General features: G+C 50.1%; 2 protein-coding genes across 3 annotated transcripts in view; one reads left to right on the forward strand and one right to left on the reverse strand.

Moving 5' to 3' along the window:
- Positions 1–182: 182 nt before the first annotated feature.
- DUSP15 (dual specificity phosphatase 15) lies at positions 183–9,260 on the reverse strand. 2 transcript variants are annotated; one of them, XM_028118922.2, is made up of 7 exons: positions 9,249–9,260; positions 8,199–8,232; positions 6,519–6,601; positions 3,675–3,724; positions 2,701–2,775; positions 1,341–1,512; positions 183–467 (listed from the first exon to the last, which is right to left on the reverse strand). In XM_028118922.2, exons 1-7 carry the CDS (start codon positions 9,258–9,260, stop codon positions 183–185), a joined length of 711 nt encoding a protein of 236 aa, XP_027974723.2. The 2 variants fall into 2 exon arrangements, with proteins under 2 accessions (XP_027974723.2, XP_027974722.2); XM_028118921.2 differs by lacking the exon at positions 9,249–9,260 and adding an exon at positions 8,972–8,992.
- An 8,012-nt stretch (positions 9,261–17,272) lies between these two features.
- Positions 17,273–21,027, forward strand: part of TTLL9 (tubulin tyrosine ligase like 9) — a 37,019-nt gene continuing 33,264 nt past the window's right edge. The window contains exons 1-2 of the mRNA XM_028118808.2: positions 17,273–17,287; positions 20,653–20,696. Coding sequence (XP_027974609.1) covers positions 17,273–17,287; positions 20,653–20,696 — 59 coding nt within the window. The remainder of the gene's footprint in view (positions 17,288–20,652; positions 20,697–21,027) is intronic.

Consider the following 21,027-nt stretch of genomic DNA (forward strand, 5'->3'; position numbering starts at 1 on the left):
GACGCAGACAAGCAGGGCGGGCATCAGGGGCAGGGGCAGGGGCAGGGCTCAGGCCACCGCGGGGCTCCCGCAGGCTCCGGGTCTGTCCTGGAGGCCGTGGGAGGCCCAGGCAGCCCCGAGGGTGGGGATGGGTGTGGGGGACCGGTCGGAAGGAAGAGGGGCGCCAGGGCGGGCCGGGATCCTCACTTGCCGCCTTTGCGGGACAGACACCGCGGGAGGCAAGAGAAAGTCTGCTTGACGCGCGCCAGCAGGGGCAGCGGCCGGTGGGCCTCGCGGGGCGGCCGCGGCACCAGGCGCTGCAGGGCTCCCTCGGAGGCCGACGAGCGCGGCGCGGGGGACGCGGGGGGCGCGGGGGGCGCGGGCGCAGGGCCCGGCCGGCAGCGCTTGCAGAGCGGCAGCAGCGCGCGCACCTCCTCCTCGTCGCGGAAAGGGCTCTCTCCGAAGCGCTCCTCCAGCTGCCGGCGGAGCTGGGGGTGGGGGCGGGGGAGCCGGGGGTCGGTCGGTGCCAGGCTGCCGGCCCGTCCCCTCCGCAGTGCTCGTCGCTTCCGCCAGCCCGCGAGCTCCCCACCCCTCGCTAGGCCCCTCCCCTTCCCGAGCCTCCCCTCAGCCTCCCTGCTGAGTTTCCATCGCCCTCTTGGAGCCCCCTCATCCTCCGAGTCCCTTCCCTCTCCTGAACCCCCTTCCCCTTTGCCACGCCATCTTCTAGACCTGCTAAAGCGACGGCCGCCCGCCCTCGGGCCCGGGGCGGCGTGGGTGGGGGGGGGCACCCGAATCCTCCTCCCCGAGCAACAACCCCCTCCGCACTGGCGGCCTCTTTGCCTGCCTCCTTCGTCAAGCAGCCTTGCAGATAAGCCTCTGAGTACCAGCCTGGCACCTGACGAGAGCCTTCCTGCACCTGCTGCCTCCCTCTCATCCCTTATTCCCAGGTTCCTGACCTCTCCATGTGCCATCCGCCCAGTGGGCATAAGAGAAGGAGATGCTTTGGCCTCATCAGGGACCCAGGGGTGGAGTAGGGAATGGACATCTCTCCCCAGAGGGGTCAAACATTCAAATGCCTTCAGGTGCCAGACAGGTAGAGCATGCAGTGCTGGGACCTGGTCAGACTGAAGGGTCCATAGTCTGGCCCAAAGGCATCCAAATACTAAACTAAAAAGGAAAAGATAACATCTGGCTGACCGAACAAAACACACCTAGATGCTAGATTAGCTCAAGGGTCACGAGTTCGAAACCCCCAGAAAAATCTTCGGTCTGGTCTAACTTCTTTCCCGCCAGTGCTCAACTCAAGCCGGAAGAAGAGTCCCCCAGCCCGGGCCAGCTCCTGCCTCTGCCGCAGCCCCTACCTTCCGGGCACTGCCCCAGCCAAACTCTTCAAGCTGCTGCCTAAAGCCTGGGTTGGGGTTGGCGATAGGCCGGGTGGCCTTGATGGCTTCAAGCACGTCCCGCCAGCCTAGCCCCGTCACAGTCATCACATATGCCGTCACGATGGTGGTGCTGCGGGAGATGCCTGCAAAGCTGGGTACCCGCCACCCCCCCCAGGCTTCAGGTAAGGCCCAATCGCTGCCATGACCTGCCCCCAGACACCCCCTCCCCACCTCAGCCCTCCTGCCCTCGCCTTGCCCTCTCCTCTGAGCTCCCCTCACAAGAGCCTGCCCGGACCTGTTTTCCCACTTCCTTTGCCCGTTTGTTCTGTTCCTTCGGCCTGGAGTATGCCCCGGGGAACTCAGGCCTCTGATGTGGGAACATCACTTCATTCATTCATTCAACAAACATTTCCTGACCATCTGTTATTTTTCAGGTACTGGGGATATATAGTGGGGAAGAAAACAGACATGGTCTATCCTGGGGCTTCTAAGATGTTTGGGTGAGACGGCCACGAACCAGGGAAACAATTTCAGGTGGTGCTAACTGCTCTGAAGAGGAGTCCAGGGGCTAAGAGATCATATAGGAAAAGGTATTAATCTAGTGGAGGGCTTGGGGAGGGATTAGGGAAGGGGTTTCCAAGGAAGTGACATCAAGCTGAGTCCTGAGAGATGGGAAAGGGGCAGTCAAGAATGTTCTGGGCAGTGTTTGAAGTCCATGAGGTGGAAGCTGGTGGATTTGAAGGGTGAGGAGTTGGCCAGTGCATCTGGAGTGGGGGAAGGAGGGGCAGAGGGCGACAGACAGGCTGGAGGAACCGTTCTTAGGACTAGGGCTCTGGCAGAGCCGCCCTGAGCCCAGCATAGGGTCGGTGCTTAGTGGGAAGTTACGGGATGAAAGACATCAACTGGTGTGTGTGTGGGGGGGGGGCTGCTGTGAGTCCTGTCTCCCAGCCTGGGGTTCCCCACTGCTCTGCCCTATTTCCTCAAAAGCCTGGAGGGGAGGAGAGGGAGCCAGAACAGTTGGAGGGTGCTGGGCTACCTGCATGACCTCACCTCTCCCCTCCTGATAGCCTAGCAGGCAACAGTCTTTTCTCCATTTTACAGATGAGGAAATGGGAGTCTCAGGGAGAAACAGCACTTTGGCCTTGGCCACACAGCTGGTAAGGGACAGAGCCCTGATTGGAGCCCCCGATCAGCCTCCATCAGGTGAACGGCCGACTCTCATGCATGGCAGCGGGCTGGAGAAGGTCCGTCCCAGGTTCCTCATGCCCCATAGGGTGAGTGCATGCGTGTGATGGAGGACAGCCCCTTACCTGCTCCCCTCATTCCTCTCTTAACTCACCAGTGCACAAGGCAGTTCCCCCCATTGAGGCGGCAACAGTGGATGAAGTTGATACATTCTTTGAAGTGCTTTTTGCTAGAGAAGAAAGCAATAGGGTCGGGAACATTGGGGGGCGGGCGTCCTAGGAGTCTTCCCCCTCCGCACTGATGGGCTGTCAAGAGCCCTGGGTCCTCGGGGCAGCCAGGCCAGGCAGCGAACAGGGCCTGTACTACAGTACAAGGGGAGGGGTGTGTGAAGCAACAGCGGGGGCATTTCAGGCAGTGACAGGGGCTGATGATGAGAAATCCCACCACAGAGGCAGGAGCACCTCCCCAGTGGGATCTGTGGATCCTACTTTCATGGAGGATTTATCTTGGTCTTTCAAGGACATGGGTGGGAGGAGACAGAGGAGTCCCACTCCTCTGGGGTGTGCAATCAGAGCACCTGATTGCAGGGACAATGTTGGTCAGCCATGGGTTGGGAGGAGTGTCTGTCTGGGTCACTCCCAGGCTGGGAGGCACTGCTGCTCATAACACAAAATAAATACTGTTTTCTGAGTCCCCGTTACATGCCAGGCCCTGTCCTGGATCCTCAGCCTGTGCCATCTGATCTCAGAGAGGGAAAGTGATTTGTGCGAGGTCACACAGCAAGTAAATGGCAAAGCCTGGCTGGAGCCCAGATGTCTTAACTCCAGGGCCAGGAACTGGCTGAGCCTAACTGCTTCAAGTCTGCTGGGGCATCTGGTCCTTAGACAGGGTACTCTCTCCATTTCACAGCTGAAGACACTGAGCTCTGGGAGGTTAAAGGTCTTGGCCCGGGGCATAGGCAAGGGCGTAGCTGACACAGAGTCAAACAGAGGTGTGAGTGAGCACTTGTGCTAGGCTCCCCAGGACAGCTTTCTGGCGTGAGTCCTCTCTTTCCTCCCCCAGACCACGTCTCACCCTCCCTGCCACCACCACAGAAGACACCTCTGTTGGTGCCTCCAGAGAACTTACATGGGTACCTCAGGGGTGTCCGCCACAGGGATGCGAAGGTAGGTTATGTCCTGCAAGTACAAAATACACATGGGCAGTGGGGGGCCCTTGGCTGCACCCCTGACCTTGGCCAGGGCTGCCGAGCACCTCATGACCCCAGGCCAGTTCCTGCCCCTTTCTGAGCCACTGTTAACCCTCTCAATCCAAAGAGGGTAGCTATCACCTCCGAGCACCTCCCAGCTCTATCTGTGCTTCCAGAACCTTCTGAGAAGATGGCATCCTAACTTCATAGGTGACTTGGGCTTGAGGACTTGATAAAAAGTATTCAGGAACCTTTTATTTAATAGGTGGGAAAGGGCCAGTAACAGTGACTCTCCTCCAAATGAGGATTACAAAATTACACCAAAAAAAGGGCAAAACAGGGGCACCTGGCTGGCTCAGTTGGCCGAGCATGAGCCTCTTGATCTCGGGGTTGTGAGTTCGAGCCCCACGTTGGATGTACAGAGATTATTTAATTTAAAAAAACATTTTTTTGTTTTGTTTTAAGATTTTATTTATGTATTTTTTTCATAGAGAGAGAGAGTGAGAGAGCACAAGCAGGGGGAGCGGCAGGGAGAGGGAGAAGCAGACTCCCCGCGGAGCAAGGAGCCCAATGCGGGGCTCAGTCCCAGGACCCTGGGATCATGACCTGAGCCGAAGGCAGATGCTTAACCGATTGAGTTGCCCAGGCATCCCCCCAAAAAGGTTTTTTAAAGGCCTTATTAAAAACAGATTTTATTATCTTGAAAAGAAACAAAAACCATGAAAATAAGTTTATAGCTCATTAATTATGGTTATAAAACTATGTGCCAATTATTAAAATAATCAAGGGATGAACTGTCTCCCACAAACTGGCTATGACATCCTTTACTTCATGCCTAACCTTCACACAAGATCATAAAGATGATTTGTGCTCCTGTTCCAAGAATCACTTTTCTCAAGGACCTCTTTTAATCCTTTGATATTCAAATGACTGTTTTCCAGTGCCAGGCCCACCACCATTCCTGGCTAAGGAACCCCGGGGCCAGGTCCTCACTTGTTAATGGCTTTGTGTGAGATTCCAGCCCTTCTCTGACTCACTTTTCCCAAGGTCACACCATCCTGCCTCTTTTGCAAGGTTTGCAATTTCACTTTGCAACACATTTGGCCTTGGGATTGCTTGGCATTATCAAACCCTGACTGGTAAATTCACTGATAGATGGGGAGGCAGGGCTGCCTGTAGGAAGAAGGGAAGGCTGTTGGAGTGGGGACTCATTTGGCAAGCAGTCATTTCATTAGTCAATCCATTCATGACTTGACAACCTTCCCTGTGCAATCTAGTGACTGCATACTCCAAATACTCCAAAACAAGCTTGTCCTATAAAGAAAATCTGACTCCACTGACCTGGAAATTTCTTGTTTGAATGACACTGAGAATCACAGATTATTGGAGGTTGCTTTTTTTGTTTTAAAGATTTTATTTATTTATCTGACAGAGAGAGACACAGAGAGAGGGAACACAAGCAGGGGGAGTGGGAGAGGGAGAGGGAGAAGCAGGCCTCCCACTGAGCAGGGAGCCTAATGCGGGGCTCGATCCCAGGACCCTGGGATAGTGACCTGAGCCCAAGGCAGACGCTTAACGACAGAGCCACCCAGGCGCCCCTGGAGGTTGCTTTTAGAGACCATCAACGCTGACACATGGGGACACTAAGGCCCAGAGAGGGGAAGGAACCTATCTGAGGTCACATAGCAAATCTGGTATAGAACCTGGTTTGGATTTCAGATCTCCAGAGCCCCTTTCCACCCACAGTTAATTGCCCTTTAGTGGGGGACACACACTCTGATAGATAAGGAGGAAGGGGCTCTATTTATGGAATAAGAATATGATTAACTTTGCTGTATCAGCTGTAATTTGTTGGCTGTTATGTGGCTCTCAACAGCTCAGTGAGGTAGGTGCTGTTATAAAATCACCATTTCAGGGTGATGCAGTTGGTTGAGTGTCTGACTCTTGGTTTCTGCTCATGTTGAGGGTCTCAGGGTTGTGAGATTGAGCCCCACATCGGGCTCCGCACTCAATGCAGAATCTACTTGAGATTCTCTTTCCCTCTACCCTCCTGCTCGTGCTCTCTCTCTCTCTCTCTCTCTCTCTCTCAAATAAATAAATAAATAAATCTTTATAAAATTCCTATTTTACAGATCAGGCAACTGAGACTCAGAATGGTGAAGTCCTGTGCCGAGATTCCAGAAGTGGTCTGGATTTACTACTTTCCTTCTCTGGGTTAGAACACCCTTACCCTCTCTTTTCCAGGACTCCAAAAAACCAGCACCAATCCTTCCGGTGGGGGCCATGCTTTACTGTGTGCAAAGCATCTTCACCATCCTGCAGCCCCTTTGCCTCCTTACAACAGCCCCTCTGGGGGCAGACAGGACTGAGGGATCAGAGGCCCAGACAGGTGAAGTCACAGCCCAAGATTACACAGCAAGACACGGAACCCAGAATCATCCATTTGTAGTCATCTATTCAGTTAGGCAAAGGGAAGCCCGTGTTGGGGCCTTTTTAAGGTTCAGGGTGAGGCCTCTGGGGTCAGACCGTCAACTCCTAGCTCCTTAGCTTCCTAGATGTGTGACCTTGGGCAAGTTACTTTACCTCTCTGGACCTCAGTTACCAAATAGGGATCAAATGGGGATGCTGATGTAAAACAAGTCAGTTTTTAACAGAATGACCTAGTATGGGTCAGGGAGGCAATATAGGGCCTGGTGCATAAGTACTTGATAAATGGGTGCTGTGGGGGCGCTGAAGCTCCCCTCTGCACCTGTATACAGCCCAAGGACAGGGGTAAGGAGTACCTGCAGCAGAGGCTGGGGTGACTCGTGGATAGAGATGATGTGTGTGATCTTGTTCCGGCCCAGCTGGTCAGGGTCTTTGGCATCTGAAAGAAACAAAATGCCTGAGCCCATCTGGTCAGTGAGACTTACATGTCCCTGACGGTGAAGAGAGGTGGGAGCTCGCTGCCCAGCTCCCCTCCCCACCCCTCCCTCTCCACTTTGGCCCACCCTCTGCCAGCCCCCTGTTCCTTGGCCACCTCCTGCTCCTGGCCTGACAGGTCCCACCACACCTCTAGGCTTCAGTCTTGGCGCTGGGGCACCCACAAGTAACAGCCCAGCCTCTTCCTGGCCTTGCCCCTGCAGCTCCTTCCACAGCAAACACCCTTTCCTGGCATATCCTTGATCTAGCAACTCTACTTCCGGGAATCCTGTCTACAGAAGGGTTTGCTCACTCAGAAAGCTGTGTGTAGAAGATGATGTTCTCTGCAGTACTGCTCGTAACAGTAAACACACCAGAAATTGTTAAAAAGTGGGAGCAATCTACACGTCCATCCTGAGAGAACTGGATAAATAATGGTATATCCATACTTGAATACTGTGCAGCCATTGGATAGAAAAGACCTGTCTGTGCTGATGTGCGAGCATATCCACAGTATATTATTAAATAGGAAACAGGTGACTGAACGGCATGCAGAATAGACTTACATTTTTGTTTTAAATGTTACATCTGCATCTACAAAGATATATGAAAAGCAACACAGAGATAAAGCTCACACTTCTATCGGTGGCTGTCTCCAGGGGCTGGAATCCGGTGTATGTGGATCTTTTAGAATCAGAATAAACAACACATATCCCCTCTCTCTCCATAGGTCTACTTCATTCAACACGTTTCCTCTGTGCTTACTATGTGCAGCCTTGGCTGGGCATGGAGGTGTAGGGGCAACTTCATACCCCTTGCCCTCATGGGGCTATAGACTTCAAGAGGATCCAGAGCTTCCTTGGCTCAATACTCAAAAATCAAGTAGCATGAACAGCTGAGGTGGCTCCCAGGGAGGAGGAGATCAGATTTATGGGGGTGGAGCACCTAAGCCAGGGCGGGGGGGAAGGGGGCAGGGGTGGATGGAGAAAGTCCTGTCCTGGTGCAGATGCCCCTTCCTCTCTGAAGATTTCTCTGACTCCACATGGAAAAGTGTGGAGTCTCAGGATCAGCCAGTCTCTTAGCACAGGCCTGGGACAGGTAGAGGGCCGTCGCCTTGGGACAGAGTGGATGGTGCTAACAAGTTTCTGGGGTAGAGTCCAGTCTCCAGAGACCTCCCCTCTGTGTAGAAGTTTGTAGGAGGAAGGTCCCAGCTTCCCAGCTAGAGGAGCACCCTCGAACAGACCTCAACCCGGAGCCTCAGGGCTGTAAGAGCCCTTAGAGGTGAGTGGGCCTTGTGCTGAGGGAGAGCCTGGGGCTCAGAGCAGGTGCAGCCTTGCCTGGCATCTGGCAGGTGTTTCGAGCCCTTTGCACTGGGGACACTCCCCGCCCACATATCCCTTAGCCCTCATGAGCTCCTTCTCCCTCCCAGCCTGGCCTTGTTTCCCTGCCCCCAGTCCCATTCCTGAGCGCTTCCAAGGTGCGTGGGCCAGAGCATGAATGGTGGACACAGGCCTGGGACAGGCAGAGTGCCATGGCCTTGGGACGGAGTGGGCAGTGCTCACCAATGAAGTTTCCGAGGTAGAGTCCAGGAAGTACCTACAGGAGAGAGGCTAGGGTCAGTGGGGTAGGGGTGCACACCTTCCCACCGGCTAGCTGTGGGCCCACAACCCATCCCCATCCCATGACAGGTGTCTGGACCTCAGGACTCAGGGAGCAATCTCCTCCCCCTCCTGGACCTGGACTCTGTGAGAGGGGCTGGGGAGGGCAGGAGGGTGCGCACCAGGAGAGGCCAGCTTGGGTAGGGGTGAGAGCTTGGAAGGGGGGAGGAGAGGAGGAACATAGGGGACGGGGAGAGGTGAATTTGCCAGGTGGGTGGTGGGGAATTCTGAGGAGGGAGGTGGGAAGGCAGGGACAGGGAGAGGGTCATGCAGAGGCAGAGGGGGAAGGATGGAGAAACAGCACCAGAGAGAAAGTCCAAGGAGTCAGAGGCAAGGAAGACAGAGACACCTGGAAACAGGGAAAGGGACTCAGAGAGAGAGAGTGTGGGAGTGACAGAGAGCCACAGAAAGACCCAACAAGAAATACAGAGTCACAGAAACAGGCAGAGACAGCGACACAGGGAGACCGAGGCCAGAGACACACAGAGACAGAGACGTGAGCAGAGAGACACAGGGATGCAGGGTCAGAGAGTCACCGGGAGACAGAGATCTAGACACACGGAGCCTCAGGGCGAGGGCCAGAAGGTCAGAGGCGGGCACAGCGACCCAGGCGGAGCCGGCGCCGCGGCGGGGCTGGGGGCGGCCAGGTGCGGGCTGCGCGATCCCCGCCCCCCTACCTTGGTCATGCCATTCCCCATGATCCCGGGGGCAGGGGTCCGGGCGCACCCCCAGCTCGCCGCCCGGAGAGCGCTCGGGTCGCAGCTGCCCTGCTGGCCCAGGCCCGGCGCCTGCAGCCTGGCGGGGAACAGGGGCCCCTGCCCGGCCGCCGCCGCCGCCGCCGCCGCCGCCGCCGCCGCCGCCACCACCGCCCGCCGACCCCCGGCCAGGGAGGGAAATGGTGGTGGAGCCGCCGCCGCCGCCGCCGCCGCCGCCGCCGCCGCAGGCTCCTCCTACCCCCTCGGTCATGTGGGGGCCCCCCCCCACCGTGGGTCGCGGCGGGGGGCTGGACAAAGCACCAGTGTGCCGGGCCCGGCGCCCGCGGGACAACGGCAGCTTGTTGGGCCGCGTGGGGCCGCCACCTCCGGAGGTGGGGGCGGGGGCGCTCCCCCCACCTGGCACCGTCAGGCGCGAGCGGGGTGGGCGCGGGGGCGGGAAGAGCCCCCGGCCGGCCTCGCAGCCACTCAGATCCCAGCCCCGGCGCTGCCCCGGACATCCCTGTGGGCCCTGGCGCTCCCTCGGCCTGGCCGCGGTTTCCTAGCAGAAACGTGACGGGGGCCGGACTTGGATCGCTGTGGGTCCCCCTATATTCAGATACTGTGTGGGTAATTCCTTCCTTCTGTACATCCTCACTCCTGCCCCGCCCGCATGCAGGCATCCTACCAGCCAGCCGTCCTCCTCCCCCCACTCATACGGCCGTCCGCCCTCCCATCCTCCAGTCCACCCATTCATCCTTCCCTCGGTCCATCCATTCATCCATCCATCCATCCATCCATCCTCCCTCCCTCCCATCCCTTCATCCCATCCACATTGGCCTCTATGCGGATGGTGTCATCTGGGTCAGCTGTGCTGAGACCAGGCATAACTGCCCTCTGGGGCCTCAGAGGTAAAATGTGAGGAGAGGGAGGCAAGGCGGGAGGTTCCAGACACCTGGGTCCCTTGGAATAAAGGAGACTACAGTAGGATGTAGTTAGAGGCTAGAGTCCTGGACCTGAAAAGGTTCCAAGCCCTATTCACCTCTGACCTGCTGGGTGACCCTGGGCAACTCTCCTTGGCTCCCAGCTGCCCTATCTGTGTGTCTCAATGTGTGGCGGTGAGCCCTTTCTGGCTGCTAGGACCAAAGCTGAAGAATGTAAAATACTTGAGACCGGGCACCTCCTATGGGTCTGAAATAGAAGCAGCCGAGCCAGCTTGGGTCCTCCAGCTACCCTCCGCCCTGCATCTATAGTAGTAGGTGATTATGGAGGAAATGTTGGTACAGAGCAGGACAGAGAGTTGACAGAACCTGTTTGAAATGCAGTGACTGGAGAGAGATAAAATTGTCTTTGGCATTTCTTTCTTCCTCAAATTCACAGTGTACATGGGGCTGCCTGTCTCATCTCTCCCTGTGCACAGGATTCTCATAAAAACGACAACAAATGCTTACAGAGCACCTACTATATGGTAGGTACTAGGGACCCAGAGGTGGCTAAGGCAGAGATGGTTCCTACCTTCAACAGCTAACAGCACTGCCCAATAGAAATATAATGTGGGCCACATGTGTAATCTTAAATTTTCTAGTGGCCACATTAAAAACGTAGAAAGAAACGGGTTGTTAATAATGTTTTTATTTAATTCAGTATATCCAAAATATTATCATTTCAACATGCAATCAATATTTAACAATTATTGAGACATTTTACATCCTTTTTATTGTATTCTTTACAATCCAGTGTGTACTTTACACTTTGAGCACATCTCAATTCAGGCTAGCCACATGTCACATGCTTAACAGCCATATGTGGCTGGTAGCTACATATTGGACATCTCAGGTCTAGGAGGGAAAGCAAACAAAATAAGCAAACAGAGTATTTACAAATGCTCACAATTTTCAGTGAGGGAAAGAAAAGGAGGCAGGACGAACTTTTCTTAAATAGGCAACATCTGAGCTGAGACTTGATGTATAAGAAATCCAGCTATTTAAAGAGTAGAGAGATTTCCAGCAGAAGGAACAAGACAAGCAAAAGCCCTGTGGTAGGAAGAGTTTGGCCTTCGTGACGAGCCAGTGGAACTGGAGAGGAGGGGGGCCAAGGGGCTTGAGGCTAAAGAGGGAGTGGGGAGCCAAGTGTATAGGACCGTGTATAGCCATAACTGTGAGTTTAGGTTTTTCTCCTCTGTATGATGGAAATCTGGTGGGAAAATTGAGAAAGGGAGGCCGGCCCTGTCATCCGATTTACATTTTAAGTTGGTCACTTTGGCCCCTATCCAGAGTGAATATATTAGAGGGGCAAAGCAGGGAGACCAGGGAGGTGGTGGTGTCCTAGGACACGGCGGGAGCAGAGAAACTGGAAAGAAGGGGACAGACTTAATATTTTGGCAGCACAGCTGATGGGACTAGCAAATAGATTGGACGGGGCGTAAAGGGAGGAATTCTAGGGCCATTCCCCGTTTTCCTGCCTTGAAAACCACTGTTTGTGCTACAGAAGTGAAAGCGGGACTTCATCTATTCAACAAATGTTTATTGGGCATCAAGTTATGCAAGAGAAATGATGCCAAAGATGTGCTGTCTGACTTGAGTTTCCCGGAATGCCCACCCCACAGATGGAATAAAGAAATGCTGGTGGTGGGGTCTGAAGACTAGTTGCTAGTCCTGGCCCTGGCCTTAGCAGCTCTGTGGCCCTGGGCAGGTGACCAAATGCCCCCGGATCAGTTTCCTCATCCATAAAGGGGCAATAATTAACAGTGCTTTGGACTCGTACTTGGTTGTTGGGGGAATAATCAAATTGCATGTACAAAGGAACTCCATCACATTAAAAGCTCTGTAAAAACACCAGCTGTAGTTATTAGGCTTAACACATTTAATGTCTATGAACTGTTCCGCCTTCGAAAGTGTTAGCTGTGAAAAGCTCAATTTGCCTTAAATAAGTCAGGGAGAGATTGTTTTACAAAACCAGGAATATGAAGATGCTAAAATGCAGGTCTCACTTTGTCACTTCCTTGCTTAAAACCCTTCAGCGTGGTGCATTGTGGTAGGCAACATAACGGTCTCCCCAAAGATGCCTATGCTCTAGTTCCTAGAAATTGTTAATATATTACATTATATGGGAAGGGGGAATTAAGGCTGTGGATGGAATTAAAGTTGCTAATCAGCTGACTACGAGATGGAAAGATTGTCCTGGATTATTCGGGTGGGCCCAATGTCATTCCCTGGGTGCTTTTAAGTGAGAGAGGGAGGCAGGCGTATAGAGTTGGGGGGGGGGATCTGATGGTAGAAACAGAGGTCGGGAGTGTTATGATTGCTGGCTTTGAAGATGGAAGGGGGTCATGAGCCAAGAAATGCAGGTGGAAAAGCAAAGAAACAGATTCTCTCCTAACGCCTCCTAGGAACCCAGCCCTGCTGACACTTTATAATCTTAGCCTAGTGAAACCCACTCCAGACTTCTGACCTCAAAAACTATAAGCTCATACATTTGTGTTCTTTTAGGTCACTCAGTCTGTGGTAATTACAGCTGCAATAGGAACCTAATACACTCACCAATGCCCTTAGGAAAAAGTTCAATCTGTTTAACATCGCACGCAAGGCCTTGTGGGATCTGGCTTCTGCCTCTGTGACTTTGAGCAAATTTCTTAACTTTCGTTATTTCGTGAGTCTCAGTTTCATCATCTGTAAAATGGGGAGGAAAATCCTCTGTAGGTCTGTAATGAGATTAAATGAGAGGATGTATTTCAAGTACCTAGTAGAGAGACCGGCAACACGATCCATCATCATTATTATTATTGTCATTATTATTATTTTTTAAAGATTTTATTTATTTATTTGAGAGAGAGAGAATGAGAGATAGAGAGCACGAGAGGGAGGAGGGTCAGAGGGAGAAGCAGACCCCCCCCGCTGAGCGGGGAGCCCGATGTGGGACTCGATCCCAGGACTCCAGGATCATGACCTGAGCTGAAGGCAGTCGCTTAACCAACTGAGCCACCCAGGCGCCCATCATTGTCATTATGATTATCATGGAGCAATTGACAGGGAGTTAGGAGGCCCTGGTTCTGCTCTCCTCACTAGGGCTCTGTTTCTACGTTGGTAATAAAGGAAACAACAACATAGGGGTTTGGCAGCTTCATCTCTCCCCTCCTCCCCACTTTTTCCTGGCCACTGATCTGCGTTCATTTCCACAAACATGCTTCTCTCTCCCTGATTTCCAATTTTGCACATGCCATTCCCTCCACCTGGAATGCTCTTCCCATCCCCTTTACCAGACTAACTGATCCCAGTTAAAAATGGTTAGACCCCACCGTTATGCATTCCCAAGGCATCCTAAATTTTATTTATTTATCTTGAGAGAGAGAGAGTGCAAGTGAGAAAGAGAGAGCACGAGCAGAGGGGAGGGGAGGGGCAGAGGGAGAGGGAGGAGCAGACTCCCCACTGAGCGGGGAGCCTGATGGGGGACTTGATCCCAGGACCCTAATAGGATCATGACCTGAGCAGAAGGCAGATGCTTAACCGACTGAGCCACCCAGGTGCCCTGTAGTACTGATAGTTTTTTCTTATTAGGGCAAAAAAAAAAAAAAAAAAAAGAAATAATAAATAAATCCAGATAAGAATACTTTGGCTTATTGGCTTCAACTGTGTTGTTTCAGTAAAACAAAACATTCCAAATAAACTTAAAGTAGTTGAAGTTTCCTCTCCTCTCTCTTCTTCCTTCACTCTCCGTAGAGGAAACCATTGTGAATTTGGTGTTCATCTTTCTAGTCTGTATTTTTTAAAATATTAATTAATTAATTAATTAATTAATTTGAGAGAGAGTGAGAGAGAGAACACAAGTGGGGAGGAAGGGCAGAGGAAGAAGCTGGCCCCCCGCTGAGTGGGGGTGGGGTGGGGTGGGCTCCATCCCAGGACCTTGGGATCATGACCTGAGCCAAAGCCAGATAGTTAGCTGACTGAGCCACCCAGGCGCCCCGCTAGTCTCTATTTTTAAACTTTTAATACCAATATACCCATAAGTATCTAGAGTATACTTTTGTACGTTTATAATTATACAAATTTTAACCTTTAAAAATATTTATCATTCTACAACTCTTTTATTTTTTAAAGGTTTTATTTATTTTATTTGAGAGAGAGAACATGAGTGAGAGAGAGAGCAGGAGCAGGGGAGAGAGTGAGAGGGAGAAGCAGACTCCCCACTGAATAGGGAGCCTGATGTGGGGCTCGATCCCAGGACCCTGAGATCATGACTTGAGCCGAAGGCAGACGCTTAACCAACTGAGCCACCCAGGTGCCCTCCAACTCTCTTTTATTCATTCAACAGTAGGTTTGGGGGTATTTTTATGTTGATATAGATCTGGACCATTAATTTTTATCACTATATAGTATTTTTTTAGAATATATTCCATTTTATTAATCCATCTCATTATGAGTGGACATTTAGATTATTTCTAGTATTTCCCATAATTATAAAGAATGTTGCAATGAAAATCCTTGTACATATGACCTATGAACGAGGATGAGAATTTCTTTAGGGAGGAATGTCACCTTGCACATTAGCTCCGAAGTGATAGTCCCTGGGCTGTGCCTATAGGATATATGCCCAGTAGTGGAATCAGGTTGTAAGTTGTGTGCATTTTCAACTTTATGAGATATTGCAAATTGCCTCCTAAAGTGTGAGTCTACCGACAGCATATAAAGATTCAGTTTCCCCACATCCTCAAAAACACTTGACTTTGAACGTGTTTTTATTTTTGTCTAGGTGATGTGTATAAAATAATATTTTATAATTATTTTGATTTACATATCTTGATGTGCTTATTGGCTCTTTGAGTTTCTTTTGCTGAAAGTTCTTTATTCATATCCTTTGTCCATTTTTCTTTTCTTTGTGAGGTGGGGTAGTCTTTTTCTTAAGAGTTTAGTTCTTTGAGTACTAGTCCTTTGTTATATACGTTGCACATATTGCCTCCTAGTCTGTAGCTTGTCTTTTAAATCTTTTTTTTTTAAAGATTTTTATTTATTTATTTATTTGAGACAGAGAGAGAGCACATGAGAGTGGGGAGGGTCAGAGGGAGAAGCAGACTCTCCGCCGAGCAGGGAGCCCGATGCGGGACTCGATCCAGGGACTCCTGGATCATGACCTGAGCCGAAGGCAGTTGCTTAACCAACTGAGCCACCCAGGTGCCCTGTAGCTTGTCTTTTAATGATCTTATATATTTATTTATTTTAGAGAGAGAGAGAGCATGAGTGGGGGAAAGAGGTAGAGGGACAAGCAGACTCCCTGCCAAGCGGGGAGCCTGACCTGGGGCTCTATCCCAGGACCCCGAGATCACAACCTGAGCTGAAGTCAGAAGCTTAACTGACTGAACCTCCCAGGTGACTTATTTATTTGAGAGAGATAGAGAGAGCAAGGCACAGGTGAGATCGTGAGGTGGGGGGAGGGGCAGAGGGGGAATGAGAGAGAGAGAGAATCTCAAGCAGACTCCACCAAGAGCAGAGCTGACTCTGGGCTCAATCCCATGACCCCAAGAGTCAGTCACTTAACCGACTGAGCCACCCAGGCACCCCAGCCCCTTTTAAAACATTTTAATTATTTATTTATGTAGCTTGTCTTTTAATTGAACCTACAATGTCTTTCGTTGTATGGCAGTTCAGATTTTGAGAGAACCACAGATCAATTTTTTCCTCTATGAGTTGTGCTTTATTAAGTCCTTGGGGTGCCTGGGTGGCTCAGTCAGTTAAGCATCTGTCTTCAGCTCAGGTCATGATCCCAGGGTCCCGAGATCAAGCCCTGCATCCATCTCTCTGCTCAGTGGAGAGCCTGCTTCTCCATTTCCCTCCGTCTGCCGCTCCGCCTGCTTGTGCTCTCTCTCTCTCTCTCTCTGTCAAATAAATAAAATCTTAAAAAAGAAAGATAGAAACCCTTCCCCACCCTCACATCATAAAATATTAGATATATATTTAAATATTTTTTCTAATAGCCTGAAATATTTGTCATATTTATTCTTTAACCTGCTTGAATTAAGCATCTATTTTTCACTCCTATGTAAAGTCAGTTTCTCAATGCCATTTACTGATTTATGATGCCATTTCTATTGTACATAAAGTTAAAACACACACACACACACACACACACACACACACACACACACACCTGTATCTATTTCTAGGATCCCCATATTATTCCATTGATATTTGCCTCTCTTGGGTTGAGAGGGTCTCTCAAAAGTCCTTGTAGGATTTGAAAAAATACACATCTTTTTGATAGTGAGTCTTCTTGTCCATGAACATGGTATATCCCTCCATTTATTCAGGCCTTCTTTAATATCCTTCAATGTTTTCTAATTTTTCCTATGAGAATAACTCCGCAAGGGCAGATACTTGTTTTTGTTCATTGCTGTATCCTCATAGAGTCAAGAATGAGGCATGCCATAAAGTAGAGGCTTAATAAGAATTTGTTGCTTAATAAAATGTCTTGCATATATTTTATTATATTCCTACATAACTTATATTTTGTTGCTATGAAACAAACAATCAATTTTTTTTAACAGTTTCTAATAAGCTATGGTTGGCATAGATCCCAGGGCAGTGGAGAAGGGAGGCAGGGAAAGGCAGAGAGCCAATACAGGGTGCAATGACGAATAAATTGCTACTTCAGGTTACATGTAGTGGAAAGGCCGGATTGGATTTGTGTTCTTCACAAATTGGTGCTCTTCGACTGCAGCGCCAAGAATGAACTGGAATGGCTAGGGCAAGAGTGGGCACTGGCAGACTGGTCAGGAGGCTACTACAGGAGTTGAGGTGAATCCTGGCATCAAGTTGGTGCCTAAGAATTAGAGAGTGGCCGAGAAAAAGCAGAATGACCGGCCGCGTTACCAACTAACCAAATGATAAGGCGACTTAGTGAGGGACCGAGTAAGGAAACTTAGTACCATTACATTTACCAAAAGCTGAGCTTTTCAGTCTGAGCGCTCGTAGGTCCAGCGAAACGCAGCTGGAAGAGGCGCTGGGCAGCAGTGCCCTCCGAGGGCAGCCAGTCTCTGGCCGGTGCGCCCCAGGGTCGCGGAAGCGAGGGGGTGGGAGACAAAGGTGGAGCGAGTAAGGGGGTCTGGGCTGCCGCTGCGCGCAAAAGCTTTCAGAGGCTGGGATTGGACACTAGCCTGCGAACCGCGCGGAGAGGAGGGCCCTTGGCTCATCCAATCAGAGTGGCGAATCCGGGCGCCCTCCGTCGCCTCGGCAACGGGACGCGGAGGCTAGCGCGCGGCGCGGTGGCGGTTTGGGTCCGGCCCTGGGGAATCATATCATGTCGCGCCCGAAGGTAGGAGTGCCACGGGATCCAAATGCTTTCATCGTCCTTAGAGAAGGGTGGGAGGCCACAGAGGCATTCCGACTTGGGGGTCCCCGTGGAGTGATTCCGGATAGAGTGGGAGGAAAATGATGAATACAGAGAAAACACTTCAAGCCCGGGTTGGACGCGCGCCGCTGGAGGTGCTGCGCGAGTCCACCACCCGTCTCGCTGGCGGGAAAGTTACGAAAATCTGGGATTCTAAACTGTACTCAGCGATTTCTGTGACCCTGGGGGAACCTCAGAATTTTTGATTTCCTGACTTGGAAAAGCTCTTAGAGGTTACGCTCATCCCGCCTCTCGCTTGCCTACCCAATCCAACCATTCCTAATACATTCATCCCAAAACGCTAATCAGTGCCTTCTTTAAACTGAGCCCAGTGCTGACCAATAAGGACACAGAGGTGAATCCGACAAGTCCCCGTCCTTTAAGAGTGCACGGGCCAACTCCCCCACTTTAAAATGGAAAAAAATGCTACCCAAAGAAGGGAAATGAATTACTCTAGAATCCAGCAACCCCCACTAGCCTGCTTCTTATCCCGTGCTCTACTTCTTATGAATTGGCACCCCCATTTCTTTAGTTCCCTCTCACAACAAAAAAACGAGTGATTCCATTGCACCCACTCAGATAATCCAGGATAATCTATTTTATAAAGTCAGTTGATTATATCTGCAACCTTAATTTTCCCTTGTTATGTAACGTATTTACAGGTTCTGGGATATTAAGACATGGACATCTTTTGGGGGAGCATTATTCTGTCAACCACAATATTCTATCATCAAACAATTGGAAAATGAAATTTTAAAAATATTATTTAAAATAGCATCACAAAATCAAATACCTATGAGTAAATTTAATTTAAAACGTCCCAGACTTCTGGAAAATATGGTGGAAAGAAATTAAAGAAGACTTAAATTAATGGAGAGATAGACCATATTCATGGATTGGAAGACTCAATACTTGATGATGTCACTTCACAAAATCTATAGATTTAGTACAATCCCAATAAAATCCCAACACACATTTTTGGTAGAAACCAGCAAGCTGATTCTAAACTTTATATTGAAGTGCAAATGACCCCAAATTGCAAAGACAATCTTGAAAAAAACAAGGTTAGAGGACTTATAGTACCTGATTTCGAGATTTACTAGAAAGCTTTTATAATTAAAATAGTGTGGTAGCTGGGGCACCCAGGTGGCTCAGTCGTTGAGCATCTGCCTTCGGCTCAGGTCCTGATCCCAGGGTCCTGGGATCAAGCCCCGCATTGGGCTCCCTGCTCTGTGGGAAACCTGCTTCTCCCTCTCCCACTCCCCCTGCTTGTGTTCCCTCTCTCACTGTGTCTCTCTCTGTCAAATAAGTAAATAAAATCTTTAAAAAAAATGTGGTAGCAACATAAGGGTAGACAAATAAATAAATAAAACAGAGTCTAGAGATAGACCTACATATACACAGTCAACTGAATTTTAACAGAAGAATCAATGCAATTCAGTGAGGACAGGAAAAGTTTTCCTATTCTTTTTTATTTTTTAAAGATTTTATTTATTTATTTGTCAGAGAGAGAGAGCACATGCAAGGGGAGCAGGAGGTAGAGGGAGAAACAGGCTCCCTGCTGAGCAAGGAGCCCGATGCAGGACTTGATCCCAAAACCCTGGGATCATGACCTGAGCTGAAGGTAGACACTTAACTGACTGAGGCACCCAGGTGCCCCAGGGAAAAGTTTTTCAACCAAAGACTGGATAAACATAAGGAAAATAGAACTGAAAACATGAAAGAGTATAAAAGATATAATCAAAAAAGAAAAGGACACCTTACTAGTGCTGGGGTAGTTGGAGGGACTTGAATGTACTACTGGGATAAGAGTTCATGTGCTTACTGAGGGTTCTAGAGGGGAGGGTGGTGGGGGGATGGGTTAGCCTGGTGATGGGTGTTAAAGAGGGCACGTATTGAATGGAGCACTGGGTATTATACGCAAACAATGAATCATGGAACGCTACATCAAAAACTAATGATGTAATGTATGGTGATTAACATAACATAATAAAATTAAATTTAAAAAAAGTTCACGTGCTTTTGTAGGGGGCTAATTTCTGTCAGTTTCATAAAGTAGTATCCTCTATCCCTTCTACTGGCTCTTTGAGGGATAGGATGGTGTGGTAGGCAGAATTCTAGAAGGCCCCCAAGATTCCCACTGCTTGTGTACACACCTTGTATAATTCCCTCCCCTTGAGTCTGGGTAGAGCCTGTGAATTTGATGGCATAGTTACTACCGTGATTATCTACCATGCATCATATAGGACTCTATTGTGGCTGACCTGGAGTCGGGAGGGTTGGAAGTCAGAGGGATGAGCTCCTGCTGGCCTGGAGGAAAGCAAACATCCATGTTGTGAACTGTCTAGGGGGCCATGTTGAAAGGAACTGCAGGGGACCTCTAGTTGCTGAGAGCAGTCACCGGTCAAGAGCTAGTAAGTAAACAGGGACCTCAGTCCTGCAACCCCGAGCAACTGAACTCTGCCAACAATCTGGATGATCTTGGAAAAGGACCCCAAGCCCATGCATGAGAATCATAACCCAGGCCATCACCTTGGTTGTAGCCTTGTGAGACCTGGCCAGAAGATCCAGCTAAGCCATGCCCAGGATCCTGGCTCACAGAAACTGCAAGACATAAATTTGTACTATTTTAAGCCGCCAAGTTTGTGGTAATTTGTTATGCAGTAATAGAAAACTAATGCAGATGACAAGTCTGTCCAAGTTGCAGTGGTCATCCTGCACAAGACCAATTTTGATTTCTTTTTTCATACCTGCCATTAGGGATCAGTCTTACCAGGACTAAAGACCAAACTGTTTTAGACGTGGTAGAAGCAAAATAATACCCACCCCCCAACCCCCATTGAGGATTTGAAAGGTCCATTTTGGGTGAAGAAATTAACTCCACTCTGAGTGTTTGAACCATTCCCCTTCTGGACCATGGATCTAATCAAACATTCAAGTTTCAGTTCCTTCTCACAGAGCTGGCTGAGCTCAGCCCTCAAAACTGGGGTTCAGGGTTGGACCTTTGGAGCACTGAAAACTAGGTATTCACTCTACTGGTCATGCCTGTGGAACAATCTTATGAAGTGGGGCGATTTGATACCTTGAATACTTGGTGGTTTATTCCAAGGACCAAGCTGCTGGGCACATGTTGACCAATGTGAACTTGGCCAGGCTGGTCCTTCACGCCTAAGGATCTGGGCAGTGTTGTGTCTGATGGTTTGAGCATTTTAATATCTGCAGTAAATTGAGCTGGGAAGGCAGGGTGGATATGCAGAACCAGTTACATTGCTTTTCTTTTCTCCTTGCAGAATCAAAATTACAAGGGCCATGGACTGTCAAAGGGAAAAGAGCGGTGAGTGGCCCCACGCAATCTAATAAACACAGAACTAATTTCCTTCCTTCCTCCCTCCCTTCCTTCCGTCCTTCCTCCCCTTTATCCACCTCCGCATCACTGAGCACTTACCATGTGCCAGGCTGTATTATCTCCTTGAGTCCATATCACAATCCTTTAAAGTAGATACTACTATTGGGTCCATTTTGCAGGTGGGGAAACTGAAGCTCAGAGAGGCTAGGGAACTCGCTCCCGACTATAGGATCAGTTAGTGGCAGAGCTTGCTGGGCTCCAGGGCCCATGTTGCATCTACCTATGCCCTCCTGCCTCCTTCAACAACCATGTGATGACT

The sequence above is a fragment of the Eumetopias jubatus genome, unplaced genomic scaffold (assembly GCF_037043125.1).
Source record: "Eumetopias jubatus isolate StellerSeaLion01/CBP00866 unplaced genomic scaffold, mEumJub1_p1.0 scaffold_9, whole genome shotgun sequence".
Classification (NCBI taxonomy): domain Eukaryota; kingdom Metazoa; phylum Chordata; class Mammalia; order Carnivora; family Otariidae; genus Eumetopias; species Eumetopias jubatus.

What these genes read in the sequence shown, in the direction of transcription:
- DUSP15 (XM_028118921.2), bottom strand. Translation starts at nt 8,992, where the DNA reads ATGGGGAATGGCATGACCAAG. An exon ending in TGGGGAATGGCATGACCAAG is followed by an intron (nt 8,233 to 8,971) that starts GTAGGGGGGCGG and finishes TCTCTCCTGTAG; the next exon opens with GTACTTCCTGGACTCTACCT. An exon ending in CTACCTCGGAAACTTCATTG is followed by an intron (nt 6,602 to 8,198) that starts GTGAGCACTGCC and finishes TGTTTCTTTCAG; the next exon opens with ATGCCAAAGACCCTGACCAG.